General features: G+C 47.7%; 1 protein-coding gene across 1 annotated transcript in view; it reads left to right on the top strand.

Moving 5' to 3' along the window:
* Positions 1 to 17,780, top strand: part of LOC136947384 (kelch-like protein 29) — a 94,836-nt gene that overhangs the window by 58,029 nt on the left and 19,027 nt on the right. The window contains exons 6-9 of the mRNA XM_067241442.1: positions 6 to 118; positions 407 to 553; positions 9,566 to 9,764; positions 17,247 to 17,429. Coding sequence (XP_067097543.1) covers positions 6 to 118; positions 407 to 553; positions 9,566 to 9,764; positions 17,247 to 17,429 — 642 coding nt within the window. The remainder of the gene's footprint in view (positions 1 to 5; positions 119 to 406; positions 554 to 9,565; positions 9,765 to 17,246; positions 17,430 to 17,780) is intronic.

The following is a 17,780-nucleotide window of genomic DNA, read 5'->3' as shown; positions in this document are numbered from 1 at the left end:
TCCAGAGAAACAGCTGACAGCAGGAAACTGTCTGGGCGTGCTGGCCATGGCTGAGGCTATGAGATGTACAGAGCTCCATAATATGGCCAAGGCCTTTGCCCTGCAGAACTTCCCCGAGGTGAGTACCGACCTGTCCATCCAGACAGGGTATTGATTGACAAGGATGAATACTGATTTAGTCACCTTGAATATCAAAAGCATGAATGCGAAAACTACATCCTGTCATCTGAACAGCATAGTAGCATGTATATGTTCACATTCGCAATAATGAACGACTTCAAACCATCATGTGTGTGTGTGTGTGTGTGTGTGTGTGTGTGTGTGGGTGTGTGTGTGTGTGTGTGTGTGTGGGTGTGTGTGTGTGTGTGTGTGTGTGTGTGTGTGTGTGTGTGTGTGTGTGTGGCAGGTGGCAGGGCAGGAGGAGATCCTGAGTGTGTCTAAAGATGACCTGGTGGCGTACCTGTCCAACGACAGCCTCAACACCAAAGCTGAGGAGCTGGTCTATGAGACTGCCATCAAGTGGATCAAGAGAGACCCTAACACCAGAGTGCAGGTGAGTCATCTGTGTGTGTGTGTGTGTGTGTCAGGGGGGTGGATCTAGCAGGTGGCAATGGCAGGCATCTTTTCTAAGCCTCCTACAAAACACACAACAGACTCGGTCGAGCCTTACAAAACCTCTGCAGCGGTGTTCCATGTGTTATCCATTGGTGTTCCCTAATGTCATCACCTTCAGGATGACAGTAAATACAGAGTGCTGAGTGTCAGCAGCAGTGCCCAACACCAGCCTCCACTCTATTGTGGTCTATACTATATTTACCAGCCACCACCTCAGACAAACTAACAAGCTGCTATGGCTGTCTGGCATTCACGGCCATCTCCTCCCCGCCTGAATAATTACAGCCATCCAGTGGAGCTCGATGGATGTTTCCAGAGGAGGTGAGGATGAATAAAGCGTATCTACTGCCAGAGATGTGTATTGACACTGACTGTAAAGTACTGGAGGTCACACCTCGGGCACTGAGGGAGATTGATTAGGTCTCAGGGTCGCGACACCAGCAGGGTGCTCTGCCTCGCATATGAAAAGGGGTTATGGATCGGAGATGTTTGGTGGTTTGGCAATTAGGAAGACGAACACTGAACGCAGAAGACATTCACACACTCATTTAGGCGTGTTTAAAAAAGAAGGTGAGAAGATTGCCTGGTTCAATTAGTCCAGTCCATCACTCGAAGCATTGCTCATTTAGAAGGGTGACTTCTCATCAAGATCAATGAGGTTAGAAGCAGGCGCCTGTGGTGCCAACTTTAGTGATGCTGTCTACAGTACAGTATAACTGCAGTCATTTTTCTACCGTATTGGCAGAAGACATCTCTTCACCGCAAGGCATTTAGGTAATTGTTTGAATTAACGTTTTGACTAAACCTGCATTAGCTCTTTGTGACCCTGCACTCATTGTTGTGGCAAAACTTCACAGAAAGGTTAGCTGGATTTGACCAAAATTGAATTTAAGACTTCAAATCTTTTATTGTCAGGTACACAGAACAACACAAGGTCAGACTGGGCACTGAAATTCTTAAGACAAGACAACGCAAGCACCTGGCATAACATAACTTAACATAACATATAAGTACACAGAACATAATTTACATCTATGCTAAGCTTAAATATATAAAACTTCCTAAATATACAGATAACAATAAATAATACACTATACTAACCCTAAATACTAAAACTAAGACTTCTCATTCAGCAGAGGATGTGAGGCCCTAGAGGGAGATATAATTGAGCTGTGTAGAACCGTACAATACAGAAAAAGCTGAATTATATCAAAGTGTGTGAGTGTATGTGTTTGTAGCTCTATCTGTGTGTGTGTGTGTGTGTGTGTGTGTGGCTATACTGTATCTGTATGTAGCTGTATATGTGTGTTTGTGTGTGCGTGTAGCTGTATCTGTGTGTCCGTATCTGCTTCTCTACTCTTAGCATCAAAGGCCCTCCGTCCAGACAGTTGAGCTTAGCAGCAATCTCACAGTCTGTTGGAGGGGTGGAGAGGTGAGCCCTTTCAGAACGGAAAACAGACAGAAGAGGAATAGACAGAGTTTTTTTCTACCTTCTCTCTAAACAAACATAAAACCCGGAGGAAATTAGATCCATCTGTCTCCTTAGAGGGAATCTCATATTCAGGGCTGGATCTCTCAGCCTTATGCTGTGACATCAGGGGAGTGGAGCCGTGAAGGAGCTCCCGGCCAATGGCTAATCTCTGATCTGTGTGTGACAGGAACACTAACCCCAACCCAGGAGGAAACACAGAAAGAAAGTCCAAATAAAGAAAAAATAAGGAGAAAGAGTTGGGGAGGAATGAAACGAGGGAAGAATATACTTTCCAAAATAGAAACTTGAGCCGAGAAGTTAAACGTATCTTCTCGGTCCACCACAAGCTCATTTTCACCTCGTTCCCCTTCCTGTCCAGTTGACTGGAACAGGAAGTCAGCGGAAATTGTTCCCCCGGAACCTGTGACATTTTTTAATAACACGTCAGAGCTGATTGTCACAGTGCCGAAGCTCCCTGCAGGAGAGGAAAGGCTGCTAGCTGTGTGTGTGTGTGTGTGTGTGTGTGTGTGTGTGTGTGTGTGTGTGTGTGTGTGTGTGTGTCTGCAGGCATGCGTGTACAATGTTGTGGGGTGTGGAGCATCTCTGAGGTCTCAGTGTTTCTGTGTGTACTGGGCTGTCTCTAACGTGAGCCAGCGAGAGGGGCCAAGGTCTGATTTCCAGCCTGATTCAGAGCCTTTAATCGTCGATAACAGACTGTTTCCTCTTCGGTGTTCAAGTGTGCCTCGAGAAGGTCTGTGTCACGGGGTGAGCGCAGAGGGTGGACCCAAACACAAGGAGACAAACAGGCAGGATCAATGCAAACAGAAGACTTTACTTCGAAACAGGAACACGGCAGGTATAGTCACTTAGCCACCAATAACAAACAACAAGGACTGGCAAAAGGAGCAAACATATATACAGGGCAGGGTAATTACAAATGGACAACCATATGGTTGAAACAAGAGAAGAAACAAGAGACAGGAAGTGTTGGGAGCCAGGAGAGAGACAAGACCAGGACCGGATCACACACCTGGGAAACAGACAGAATACTAGGGCAGGGAAAACCAGGGCCTCAATTAAACAACTAAGACTCCTATAATGTATTAATATTACAGCTTTGTCAGCGATTAGAATACAGTATGAGTTTAAAAGAATATCAAACACAGTCTTATCTTTGATTCTCGTGTCATATATGCTTAATATTACCGCACACTGAATGTTGTTATGATTGTCATGTAACTGGGATGCTAAACCAGCAAGTTGGGAGTCAGGTGGCTGAGCGGTGAGGGAGTCGGGCTAGTAATCTGAAGGTTGCCAGTTCGATTCCCAGCTGTGCAAAATTACGTTGTGTCCTTGGGCAAGGCACTTCACCCTACTTGCCTCGGGGGAATGTCCCTGTACTTACTGTAAGTCGCTCTGGATAAGAGCGTCTGCTAAATGACTAAATGTAAATGTAAGTTTTTATGGGTTCCTAGACAGGTAGCAGCGATGCTAAACTGCTTTCATCTGGTATTAAGCTAATGAGGTCAAAGAAATGTTTTTCAACTCTCTGGCCACCACCCAGATTCATCGTTGCGTCATTACAGCCTTTCCCTCACCAACTGATGTAAATACAGCAGTGGAATATATCAGGCTAGCAGCTCAGTTAGCTGTTAGGAGGTGCAGAGTGAGAGTTCTGTCCTCACATTCACCCACACACCGCTGTGGTGAGACTGGAGACACAGCTCCAATTACAACATACACCCACTTATCCTCCTTATCTAGTTCTCTCTACTTCTCCTTTTCATTTCTTATCTCCCTCTTTCCCTTTCTTTCTGTCTCTTTCTCTCTGTCTCTCTCTCTCTCTCTCTCTCTCTCTCACAACTACTACATCATATTTCCTGGTGACTTCTAACCAGCTGGGTGACTAGGAGTCACAAAGCAGAGTGATTAATTGGTTATTTTGGACGACCCAGACTATCATTACTGCTAAGAAGGATCTTCAATGCTGGATTTACCTGATGTGAAGGTCAGATTCACAACTCAAATTAAATCTGTGTTAGCTCGACAAAAGAAACCATGGTTGTTCTGGCATTTAATGTTTCAGAACCAATTTAAAGTTTTTATTAATTTCCTAGACTTTTTGTTAAAGAAATTTCTTCGTTTCGTTTTCCAGGAGTTGTGTTATTCTTGGTGAAAGCGCTTAAAAAGAAAATAAATCTTCTTTTGCAGATGAGTTTGAGTGCCAATTGAAGGTCTACCTTTTCGAGCTTATCCAATATCACCAGAATGAGTCAATGCATCTGAACAGACAGATAAAGACAGATCCTCTCTATACAAACCTCTCGACACCTGGGTGTGTTCTTTTAAAATGCATAGATAATGTACAGTATGGGTGGATAATGTACAGTATGCATAGATAATATACAGTATGGGTGGATAATGTACAGTATGAAGAGACAATGTACAGTATGGGTGGATAATGTACAGTATGAAGAGACAATGTACAGTATGGGTGGATAATGTTCAGTATGCATAGATAATTTACAGTATGGGTGGATAATGTACAGTATGCATAGATAATGTACAGTATGGGTGGATAATGTACAGTATGCATAGATAATGTACAGTTTGGGTAGATTGGAACTCACAGCAACAGTGTGAGAGAACCCCAGATGTGAGGGAGATGGCGTGTGAGTGAGTGAGTGAGTGAGTGTGTGTGTGAGTGAGTGTGTGAGTGAGTGAGTGTGTGAGTGAGTGAGTGTGTGAGTGAGTGAGTGAGTGAGTGAGTGCGTGAGTGAGTGTGTGAGTGAGTGAGTGTGTGAGTGAGTGAGTGCAGTCATGCTGACGGTGCAGTCCTTATAGCTGCACCCACCAGTGGAGCTTTGAGGGGCGGTCGTAGTTCACTGTGTTCTCTCCCTCCACCCATCATATCGCTCCATCCGTCCTAGCGCACACACACACACACACACAATAGACATGAATGATGAGCACACACACACACACACTCTAGCTAAGCTAAGCGTGCAGACACATCTCTGAGGACCACGCTGCCTCTGGTCTGGCTGTGTGTGGTCAGTCTAGGTGAGCAAATGTTAGTGTTGAGAGACTAAGCACGACTATACGCTCCAGTGAGCGAGCCGGGCATGAATTAGAACACATGTGCACCGTCTGGATACACACACACTGACTCGCACACACACACACACACACCTGCGGGCTCATAATATAGGCTTTCACCCATATACTCCTTTGTTTGTAAGTTCCAGTCTTTTTTCCTTTTGAAAGTGCTGATGCGTGTGTGTGCGTGTGTGTATGTCACACAGGGCTGTGTTTGAAAGAGCAGTTCCACTTACCAGTCCATTTTTCACACTGAAGCAGGAGAGCATTTCTATCTGTTCAAAGGATAGCAAATAAATATGAGCGTGCAGGTATCATTTGTATAAAGGCAGCGTGGAGCTCAGAACACACATACACACTGCTGTAGGTCTGTTCTGACAGTAGTGAAATGAGAAATCCTCAGAGCACATTTGTCATGTGTTAGTCCAGGCAGTCCCCAGGCTGTCTGACAGATCTGAGAAGCACCCATAGACACATTATCCCTCAGACACAACACAGACCATTCACTTTTTAATGTGTGTGTGTGTGTGGGTGGGTTTGCGTGGGCGTGTGAATGTTTGTGCGTCCTTGACAGTCTTATGATGTCTCTCTCTTTCGGCATACTCAATAATATTCAGTCTGTGAAAAGTTGCCATTGTTGAGTGGCTTTGTGTTTGTATATGGATTGCATGGTATATTTACATGTGTATAAAACAGTATATATTTCGGGAGGGAGGGAGAGAGGGGGGAGAGGGAGAGAGAGGGATTCATCTTGTTTAACAAAAAGATGAAAGGTAAATACGCTTGTGTTAAATCCCTGACTTTCATTCAGATGGTAGACAGACAAAGAATGGGAGGGATGGAGTTGAAGAAAAAAAAAAAAGTGAGGAAGATAAATATAAAATTAAGAGAACATACATTTAAACAAAAATAATACACCTAGAAACATGTCCTAGCAACACCCAGCAACATGAATGTCCTAGATACAAAAATACAAAAATGTTGCTTGGTAGTACTGCTCCAAGGTCAGATGTACAGCGCCGTCTCAGAGCCAATCAGCACTCCTCCTCTCCTCCCTCCCTCCCCACTCCCCTCCCTCTCTGCTCCCTCTACTCCCTGATCTCCCTGCTGCATGTCTGGACGCAGCTTTTCACCGAGAGGAGCTTCGTAAAGGGAACCCCTGGAGCTCAGCCCACATGAGGCATGTCTGGACGCAGCTCATGACATGGAGGCCATTATTAGTGTAACCTCAGGAGTGAACCAAACACCCAGGGAGAAACAGAGCTTTCCACCCCCTACTCACAGCCAAACTCCTGGGGGACAAGTGTTAGAGGAAGGGATGGATGGGTGGAGGAAGTGAGAAATGAAAGTATGTTGCAAGTGTGGGAGTCTTGTGGGAGGATAGGATGAGTTTGGATTAGTCACTAGATTCTCTTGAAAGCATGGATTGTGTTGCCTTTAATACTCTGACAATACAATCCACACAATCTGCACTGTGCTCAAATCTACATACATCTTTGATACACCCTACGTAGGAGGAAGAGTCAGGGATGGAGGTGGACAGAGAGAGAGAGAGAGAGAGAGAGAGAGAGAGAAAGAGAGAGAGAAAGAGAGAGAGAAGGTGAACAGTGGAGGATAAGGGGTCTCTCTCCCTAGACATCTTTCTTTCTCCCTCTATTTTTGCTCTGTTCTTACTTTTCTCTCCCTCTCTCACACAAGTCAGTGAGTCGGGAGGATCTGAATAATTCAAGCCTCCAATGGTGGCAGGATGCTTTGATAGTCTCTTCGTTGTGTTTCCTGTGCAGAGGTCACAGCTGGCCACTGGCTCCCTTTAAACCCAGCAACACCAAATATACGAAGCAAGAATATATCCTGTTGTAACAGAGGGACAGGAAGCACAACTCCAGCTATTTTGCCAGGCATATCAAAAGCGATTCGATTACGTATTAAAACGGATCGATGGATGGTGCTAGAAGATGGCGAAGCTGATCCGGAAGTGGAGGGCAGCTGGAATGATCCTGAAGTAGAGGGCAGCTGGAATGATCCGGAAGTAGAGGGCAGCTGGAATGATCCGGAAGTAGAGGGCAGCTGGAATGCTCCGGAAGTAGAGGGCAGCTGGAATGATCCAGAAGTAGAGGGCAGCTGGAATGACGGTTTGGAGGGTTGTGACCTGGAAACCCGTGGGCGCACAGACCTTCGCTCACACTCTGAATATCCCTGAACTAGACTTTTGTAACAGTCTGTTCCACACGGTCATCGGACAAATACACACACGGACATTTGATCTTCCCTGCAGCGGCTCGTAGAGAAACACCTGGCCCAAGCTGACCCAGATAACTCATTAGGGTCGGGATAGGTCAGCAGGTTGCTGCTATTCCAGGATGGTCTTTATAGGTTGATAAATGCTGGGAGTCCAACACAACTTCGACTCAGCTCCAAGAACTTCTGAATGTGTGTAGTCAGTACTTTTGATGGGTCTCAAGTCTCACCGGTAGCAGCCCAATGTGTTGCTCTTTACCAATTCTGGAAAGGGACAGACAGTATTTGTTATATTGAGTTGTTGGTATTGAGTTGTTTGGTTGATATACTTTTGGGTAAACAGTGTGTTTGTTAGGAAGAAGAAACAAACTGCCTCCTTAAAGAATGTCCACATAAAAGAAATATCAACAGACATCACGCCTCTCCTCACCTCTCCCCTCTTCTCCCCTCCTCTCCTCCCCTCATCCCTCCTCTCCTCACCTCTCCCCTCCTCTTCCCCCCTCCTCTCCTCTCCTCATCCCTCCTCCCCTCTTCTCCCCTCCTCTCCTGCCCTCATCCCTCCTCACCTCTCCCCTCCTCTTCTCCCCTCCTCTCTTCTCCTCATCCCTCCTCTCCTCTTCTCCCCTCCTCACCTATCCTCATCCCTCCTCTCCTCCTCTCATCTTCTCTCCTCAACTCCTCACCCCTCCTCTCCTGTCCTCTCCTCACCCCTCCTCTCCTCTTTCCCCCTCCTCTCTGATCACATCAGCTGAAGTAGTGTCTGCCAGCCTAACAGGATGTAGCAGCCCTGGACCCCAGGTGTGCTGGTTAGGAAGATGCTAAGGCAGAGTGTCAGCTTGTTTATTGTCTCTCAGTGATGCTCGAGCTCTGTGTCGGTGTGCTCTGGGAGAGAGGGCTGGACGGAGCGTAGCTCCCAGCCCAGGGTGAAGGGTCAGCCCCTCTCGGCTGCAGCCCTGCTGTACTGGGGATGTTCATAGCATTTAGCATTGACAAGGATGAGAGTCCCTTGGGGGTACAGCCCGGTAGACACACGCACACACACACAGGCATGGCAGCCATGGACATCGGTCACTATGGCAACCGATGTCAAACCAGCACCTGTCTCGTGTGTGGTCACACACACATACGCCAAATACACCACACTCATTATATACACACACACACACACACACACAAGCACCCCCCCCCCAACACACACACACTAATAGAGACACACACACACTAATGCTCTACCTCACTGTCTGGTTTTCTGTCCGATCCTCCCATTAGCTTGACCAATTTTATTAGGTTTCTTATTTTTCATCAAAGTGCATCAGTGTTTTCCTTTATTTATTTGAAGCATGTGTGAACTAATCATTTGCATAATATAGATGTATTATGAGACCGAACAGAGTTGCATTTCTACCATGGTCTGTCTAAGACACAGACATGAAAGTAGTTGTTGTGTATGTGAGCTGGGGCGTATTTAGTGATTTACTATCTCTCTTTTCTTGTTTGCTGCTTATCCAGCTTTGAACTTTCCAGGAAATCTCCGCTTGCTGTTGGAACGGATTTAAATCTGCAAACAGTAATTTAACATGCCTCCATCCCTCTATCCTCTCCTTCATCCCTCTATCCTCTCTTCCATCCCTCTACCCTCTCCTCCATCCCTCTCTCCTCTCCTCCACCCCTCTACCCTCTCCTCCATCCCTCTCTCCTCTCCTCCACCCCTCTATCCTCTCCTCCACCCCTCTATCCTCTCCTCCATCCCTCTATCCTCTCCTCCATCCCTCTATCCTCTCCTCCATCCCTCTCTCCTCTCCTCCACCCCTCTATCCTCTCCTCCACCCCTCTATCCTCTCCTCCATCCCTCTCTCCTCTCCTCCACCCCTCTATCCTCTCCTCCATCCCTCTCTCCTCTCCTCCACCCCTCTATCCTCTCCTCCATCCCTCTATCCTCTCCTCCACCCCTCTATCCTCTCTTCCATCCCTCTATCCTCTCCTTCATCCCTCTATCCTCTCCTCCACCCCTCTATCCTCTCCTTCATCCCTCTCTCCTCTCCTCTCCTCCCTCCCTCCCTCCCTCCCTCCCTCCCTCCCTCCCTCCCTCCCTCCCTCCCTCCCTCCCTCCCTCCCTCCCTCCCTCCCCACACCCTTCTCCAGCATGTGTCAGAGTTGTTGGCGGTGGTGCGTCTCCCGTTCATCCACCCGTCCTACCTGCTGAACGTGGTGGACAGGGAGGAGCTCATCAAGACATCAGAGGCCTGCCGGGATCTGGTGAACGAGGCCAAGCGTTACCACATGCTGCCCCACGCACGCCAGGAGATGCAGACTCCCCGGACCAGGCCTCGGCTCTCCGCAGGTACGCACACACACACTCTCACTCACACACACACACACTCTCACTCACACACACACACGTTGTTCTGTGTGGGGACACAGCTGATGTGCCATGTTATCTGTCTGGCATGTCAAATGTCTGGTTATAACATTTTATAATCAGATTAAATATATTAGATTCTTCCTGGAGGCATGTCAAGCTTAGCACCCGTGTCAAAATCTTACAAGGAGCTGTGCTATGTGTGAGCCAAGTACAGTCTGGTGGACTACAGCCAGTCAAAACAGTGTCCCAGGGTTTCTGGGCATCTGAACTCTGTGTGTTTTACAGTAGGCCCACAACATAAACATCTCCTTCTGCCTACTAAACACCAGCTGGGCCCATTACGGTCATTCCTTTTATTCCAAGCAAGCGGCCAACCATTCACTTTCCACCCATTCACTCTCAATGGCATTATATTTGTTTACATCATTAAATCAGATATTTATGGGAATAAGTGTCCTCTGTCGAAAAAGTAAATTGCTTTTGGCCGTTACATTTTCCCTCTGGTCGTCCAAGACTGTGGTCTTTCTCCCAGTAAAGAACCGTCTAATTACTGTGTGTGAAACGTTCAGGACTTAGCACGGACAAGCGCTCCACCCAGCAGAACTTATTTTCTGCTTGGCGGAATTAAGGTAATTGCTAAACAAACGCTGCTTTATGGTGTGGATGCTTTACTGGGCTGTCCCTCTGTTCTGGCCAAGGAGTGCTTGACGGCAAACAAAGAGACAGGGAATGATGGCTGTGGTGGTTTAACGGCTGACGTGTTTAACTGGGGGAGCAGAGAGTTGTTGGGCTCCCAGGGAGAAATGCAGGGTTTGTTACCTGTGGTTGACATGAAGCCATTACTCATAAAAACCTCACCACTCAATCTGCTTCCATTTGCTTGGGGAGATTTTATTTCAATCAACTTTCAATAAACCTCCCATCAACAACATGTTTATACTGTATCCATAATGCATGGCCAGACTTTATTCTCCACACACTGTTTAAAACAGTTCAGAAATACACACATTTCTGCATCTTAATTTAATTCATGAAGTCCCAGAACCAGATGGTTTGAAGGAGGGCAGAGTGAAGGAGTTTAACTAAGTTTGTCCCCTCCGGCCACAAACTGATCTGACACTTTAGCTGTGCTGTCTGAATCCGTAGTGTGTTTGTCATTCAAGCTGCTTCACTCTGGGCGTGTGGTAGCAGCTGTGTTGCTGGTAGAGTTTGGCCATATGGTGATGTGTCTACCAGGCTCCACGATGCACAGCGGGGGGTCAGTAAGGTGGAAGGACAGGCTGAGAGACGCTCCACACCAGGGGAGCCGAGGTCCGAGGGGGCCCCTGGTCCCGGAGCCTCCGTCTGAGGGACGGGGCTGGGCAGGCAGGAGGAGGACAGGAGAGGGGAGGTCAAGTAGAGATGGAAGTAGGAAGGCAGAAAGAGGCTGAGAGGAGCGGGTTACACAGGAGCAAAGGGCAGGGAAGAAGGTAATTGGAGGGAAGGATTTTCTTCATTTTTTTTCATAAGGGAGTTTAATGCACAGAGGGAGATTGCTTCGTGACATGTGCTTAACTGTGTGTGTGAGTGTGTGTGTGTGTGCATTTGTGTGTGTAAATGCACAGACGGGGCACCACCTGAGCTAGGAAGATAAGTCTTTCAAGCGGAAACAGAAAGGGAAACGGCGTGATGTCATCCGTGAAACACTTCTTGCTGAGCGCACTCAATCTGTGAACCTGCATGTGTGTGTGTGCATGTGTGTGTGTGTGTGTGCATGTGTGTGTGTATGTGTGTGTGTGTGCATGTGTGTGTGTGTGTGTGTGTGCATGTGTGTGTGTGTGTACGTGTGCATGTGTGTGTGTGTGTATGTGTGTGTGTGTGTGTGTGTGTGTGTGTGTTTGGGGTGTAAAGCCCGATGGGTTGAGTTCCTCCCAGCTGTCTCTGTCACCAGTTCACCAGACCTCCACATCCCTCATCTCTCTCCTTCCTTCTTCTTCACCTCCTGCTCCCTCCTGCGCCGCCCCTCCGCACAGCTCATCTGCATCGTGCTATCCAGTCAACCTCTTCCCAATCCACTATACTGTATCCATGATAATACAAGTATGTACATTGGATTTCCTGAATGGGAAATCAGGACTAATACTAGGCCCACAGGCCAATGAGAGTGTCTTAAAGAGGGGGCGTGTCTAATACGATCTCAATCTCGATCTCAACCCATCAGCCATTGCTTAAAGTCTTTGGCAATTAGCTTGTAATTGGCTAATTATAACATTCAGATGTGCATCTGATGGATTGTCATTAGACATCCATAGACAAACACCATTTGTGCCCTTCTCGGGGGGGTGGCCACATTAAGCCACGCCCCTCCGTGTGTATCGATGAGGCTGTGGCTGTTGTTGGTACCATTCCCTCCCTGAGGGCTTGCTTGCTGCAATGTGTGTGTCTCACTGCTCTGTGTGTGTCAGCGTTGTTTGTTGACATCTATAACAGTCACGCGCAAAGACAGCTTTGGTTCGTTTGGTGTACTTGTTCCTAATCTGGCTGCTTCTCTACAGAGCTAAAACGAAGCAGGAAGTTCTTTTGTCAGATTGCATCAGTTCATCGGGCAGAGATGCATACTTATGAACGTGGGCGCTCTCACACTCGCACCTGAACACACCACTCTCACACGCCGCTCTCAGCTCACGCTATCTCGACTCGGCGCTGGCCTGAGGAGAGCGGAACCAGGCTAACAGCCCAGCCAAGCGGAATATCACTCAGACTAATGAGCTGTAACATCTGGAAGAGCTACAAGCCCGGCTCTGTTCACTGTCAAGGAGTTTACACAGTCAGTCAAGCCTAGCGTAGCCCAATCCAACCTAGCCTAGCTTAGCAGAGCCTAGCCTAGCCCAGTTTAGCCTAGCCCAGTTTAGCCTAGCCTAGCCCAGTTTAGCCTAGCCTAGCTCAGCCGAGCAAAGTCTAGCCCAGCCCAACAGTTTTACTGTCTCTGAGGATCCAAAGAACAGGAGACACAAGCTGAGCCCCGAAACAAGAAACAACCCCCACACACACTGACACACACTGACACACACTAATACACACTGACGCACACTGCAGCACCGTTCCCCCCCCCCCCCCCCCCCCCCCATGCAGATAAATCATCATCCCTTTCTGGAGCACAAACAAAGATTGTTCTATTCCTCTCATACTTCACCCCCGACCATAACCATGACAAACAGTCCTTGTTTTGAGTGCCTGGCTGTGTCCAGCTTTAGCAGACTGTAAAAATGGGGCAGGGCCCTAAAACGTGCCTAAGTCTGTGACTGACATCATCTTCTGATTCACACCTTCGTTACCCAGCCACCCCTGGGAGCCAACGTCAGGGTGTAAATGAGAACCAGCCTCGCACCTACAGCCAAGCGCCAGGAATCTGACAATCAGATGAATTTGGTGCCAGTCTGTCGCCTTCTTTCTATCTGTGAAGTGCACACCCCCATCCAGACATCCTCCAGCAACCTTAACTTGCTTGTCTCCAACAAGACTGGCGTTTCATGGAATAACTTGATTTATTTGTAATCTCTTTTATTTCGATTCACTTCAACACCCTGGTCACTCACTGGCTGGGGACTTGGAGACTAGAAATGTGTGAGAGACCAGTTTGGAAGGCAATTATAGGGTTTGAATCTTGTCAGTGTGTGAGAGTGGGAGAGAAAATCTTGTCCGGGTGTAATTATGCAGGCCAGTAACTCTATGGGGACAAATGTAGCGTGCGATTACTCTGTTTTACGGTCTAAGAGGGAGAAAAGTAGGACCCTGCAGGTTGGACATCTCCCTGTGTCAAACTCCCCCCTGAAAACCCCCTGCAGGAATCTCATTTAGGAAATGATGAGAGAGAGAGAGAGAGAGAGAGAGAGAGGGAAAGAGAGAGAGATGGAAAGAGAGATAGAGATGGAGAGAGAAAGAGAGAGAGATGGAGAGAGAAAGAGAGAGATAAATAAGGAGGCTTGTAGGAGGTGTGTGTGTGAGAGAGAGAGAGAGAGAGAGAGAGAGAGAGAGAGAGGTGTTGGTCTGAGGATGAAGCTGGAGGTAGGTTGGTGTGTCTGGGGCTTATTGGCACAGATCTAGAGCAAACACATCCATCCCTAGCTCAGCCCTGGAACATGAATCCAGTCAATCCAGATGATATAACCCATGGGCTGAATATGTGCAGCGTCTGCGGTGAATATTAAACCTCAGCCTGCATGACCTTTTGACTAGCAGCCGCACTCCCTCGCTCAGACGGTGCACGCTGGGGGAAGAAGAAACAGGGCAGATGTGAGAAAAGTCTGTTCCCTTCTTTCAGTTCGACACAGTTTTAAATGCACACACATGCATGCAAACACAAGATTACAGAGTAATCTAGTCAACAGCCTCACAAACCAATCTGCCCGAACCCAGAACAGTGTTGAATGATGTTCATGTAACAAGGCAGGATATGTCAGATGAATATTGCATGAGTCTAAAGCTAAACCAGTTTTACGTAGGTCAAACGGTCAGAACTGGCCAGAGTGAGGTGCGTGCTGAGCAGTGTTCCGCTACCATGGACTGCAGGGCTGTGTGTGTGTGTGTGCGCGCACGCGCGCGTGTGTGTGTGTCAAACAGTCACTTTGCTAATGCCAGGGCCTGATCCCAGCAGGATGCCTCTCTCCCTCAAAGCAAACTTCACATACACACACACACACACACATACACACACACACCCCAGTGACACTAGCTGAGGCCCACGGCCCCTTGATCCACACCATGTCAAATGAACACCCAGGGAGGGATGAAGGGATGGAGGGAGATGGAAAGAGGAGGAAGAGGATGTTGAGGAAGAACATGGAGCTTAGCAACAGTGAGAACATGCTGACGTAGGATGGAGGGATGAGAAGGGAGCTGTGGGGAGGGGAGGAGAGGAGACGGAGAGATAGGAAGAGAAAAATCAAACGGGTGAGATGCAGAGAGGAATGAAAGAGCAGAGGTGACCCACAGGGTAAAGAGGAGGATGGAGAGATGAAGGACAGAGCAAGAGGTGGAGAGAGGTAGAGGATAGGAGCGAAAGAGAGGGAGAGAGAATAAAGAGAGTCACAGCGGGGTGCAAGGTGGAAGGAGAGAGAGAGAGCGAGCAGAGCCACAGAGAAGAGGACGACACAGAATAGAATGTTTGAACGAAGGAAATGGAAAACTGAACAGAGAAAAAAGTTCCCTTTCTTTCTCCATCGCTCATATGCGCTCTCTCGCTCTCTCTCTCTTTCTGTTCCACTTCTCATCTTTTCGTCCAAAGGGTTTAAGGCATTTACTGGAGAGAACAAAAAGTTGAGTGAGTTTGCAAAACAGTAAGCTGACATTGCTGTCATTTGACTGAGTTAAAATATAAGACTGGTCAAAGTGTCAAAGTGAATTTAACATTTAATATTGTTGCAAATGTATCAAATCAATCTGAAATGTTATTGACACACTGATTCATGTGTGTGTGTGTGTGTGTGTGTGTGTGTGTGTGTGTCAGACACCATCCTCTGCATGTGGGCAGCTCCTCCTCGTCGTCATGGTCACGACTCCGCAGGAGAAACACTGGCTGTCATCTCTCCCCCCTCCTCCTCCGTTTCTCCTCCATCCGCCCCATCCCTCCATCCGCCTCCCCCTGCTGCCGTCTCAACCCTGTTTGACAGCCTTCCTGTGTGCTTCTCATCTCCAGTAGGACACACACACACACACACGTACAGGAGCATGTTATTTCTACTGTTTTATCGGTTTATTCAGCGAGTCACCTGGTCTTACACGAGAGAGGCCGCTGTCCTAGCAATGAGCCGGGCCACCGCCGTCCTGCCACTATCCCGCCCCCGTAAGACCCGTGTCTGAAGCGAACATCTTCACTTCCTACACAGCCCTCTAAAGCCCTCTGTGGGTCCTTATTTCTCTACTTTTCTCTCTCTCTTTTTTTAATAAAAAAAAGCTTGAGCAGTGTTTTTTTTTTACCAGCCTCGGAGCAACAAAAAAAAGAGCAGATTCATACAAAAATACGACACTGTTTTAAAAAGTGAAAGAAGGCTGGTGAAGGTATGAGCCTGTGGATGTGGTTGTCAAGGGAGCGTCGGCAGAGTATTGATCCGGGCAGATGAGCCGGCGGTTAGCCTCGCTTTGGATTGTCTAAGGAATACCTCTCTCTCTTTTTCCTCTCCATCTCTTTCGCTTTCATTCTCCCTGTCTCTCCCTCAGCCTCTCCGGCTGTCTTCCTTTCCCTCTCTCTTTTTTTCCCTCCATCCTTCCTCTGTCTCTCAGCTTGCCTGCTCAATTTTCACAAAACTAAGAACACATTTCTGTGTGTGAGCTGAACTGCTCGCTAGCTTACTGGAGCCTGCCTGCAAGCTCTCTCTCTGTCTCCCTGTCTGCCTGTTTCCCCCTCTGCTTGTTTCCCTGTCTGGCTGTTTCCCTGCCTGTTTCCCTCTCTGCCTGTCTCCCTTCCTTTCTGTTTCCCTCTCTTTCTGTTTCCTTACCTGCCTGTCTCCAAGCGGAGGGCTACACAGATGCACATGTGGCAGGCCGCCAATCTGTTTGTGTGTTTTGGATCACTGGTGTCTTCATACAGGAACTTTTCGACAGTGGGCCCCTGTGTGCGTGTGGTGTGTGTGTGTGTGTGTGGTGTGTGTGTGTGTGTGTGCGTGGATGGGAGACATGACAAGGGCAGTGTAGTAAACACATGGATGAACACAGAATGTGTCGACAATCCTTGAGTCAGTGGAAGACCCCCGCCCCAGAGGGATGAGCTAACCTGGAGCAGCGTCACACAACAGGGCACACAAGCTCCTACAGACCAGACACAACTCAAATGCTGTGTGTATGTGTGTGTGTGTTCCCATGCACGTAAATACACAGATTGATTTGACTATCGATTTGGCAAGTCTTTCTGTGCTGGGACTTATGTGTGTGTGTGTGTCTGTGTGCTTGCCAGTGTGTGTGTGTGTGTGTGTGTGTGTGTGTGTGTGTGTGTGTGTGTGCGTGTGTGCAGATGGCAGCCACATCAGTCTTTATAATTGAGTTATACTTCCTCCTAACACACACTAGAGTTTGCTACTACTGAGAGCAAACTTTACCATTTTGCATTTGGTTTTGCATGCCTCTGCAAGCTTATTGACTTGGAAAGTGCCGTGGTCTGCTGAATTCAAAACAGGGGAACTATCGAGTCTGGGTCTACCTTGAGCTTACTTAGCATATGCTGCCTCTCTGAGTGGCAATAGACTATTTCAAATAGTTGCTGTTCGTTTCTGTGTGTTGGGTTGTTTTTGTGAAAATGAACATTTAAGAATGAAGTCAACGATTTTTAACCCCTCAGAGTTCACTTTCACTCTCCTTTGTCTACTGATAATTAACAAGCACTGACGTCTCACTTAATTTGCGGTTCAAAACTCAAGATACCTTCTTCTCACAAAGGTTTATTGCATTAATTTACATAAACGTAACTATCTCTCTCTCCCCCCCCCGAAGGCGTAGCGGAGGTGATCGTGCTGGTGGGGGGACGCCAAGCCATCGGGATGAACCAGCGCTCTCTCACTGCCGTCACCTGCTTCAACCCTCAGAACAGTAAATGGTACCCTCTGGCCAGCCTGCCCTTCTACGACCGCGAGTTCTTCAGCGTCATCTCTGCCGGGGACAATATCTACCTGTCAGGTAGGCGCAGGCCTTATCACACGACAATATCTACCTGTCAGGTAGGCGCAGGCCTTATCACACACACACACACACACTCGCACATGTTGTATCACACACACATATGCACATGCTTTTTCACACACACACGCACACATAACAAACGTGCACACACATACACATTTATGTTTTACCTTCTATTATTCTCTGTATCTTTCTCATTTCGATGTGCTGCCCTGTAGTGTGTATTTTCTAGTATCCAGCAGAATTGCCATTATTATAACAATACACTGTCATATAGTACATTCCTGCTCATCAGAGATGCATTGCTCCTACCATATACCAACTCTACGGTACCCCGACATGGGGCTC

This window comes from Osmerus mordax, chromosome 8, assembly GCF_038355195.1.
Source record: "Osmerus mordax isolate fOsmMor3 chromosome 8, fOsmMor3.pri, whole genome shotgun sequence".
In the NCBI taxonomy this organism is placed as follows: domain Eukaryota; kingdom Metazoa; phylum Chordata; class Actinopteri; order Osmeriformes; family Osmeridae; genus Osmerus; species Osmerus mordax.
Note: the sequence above shows the minus strand (reverse complement) of the source record. Positions and strands in the feature narration are given on the sequence as shown.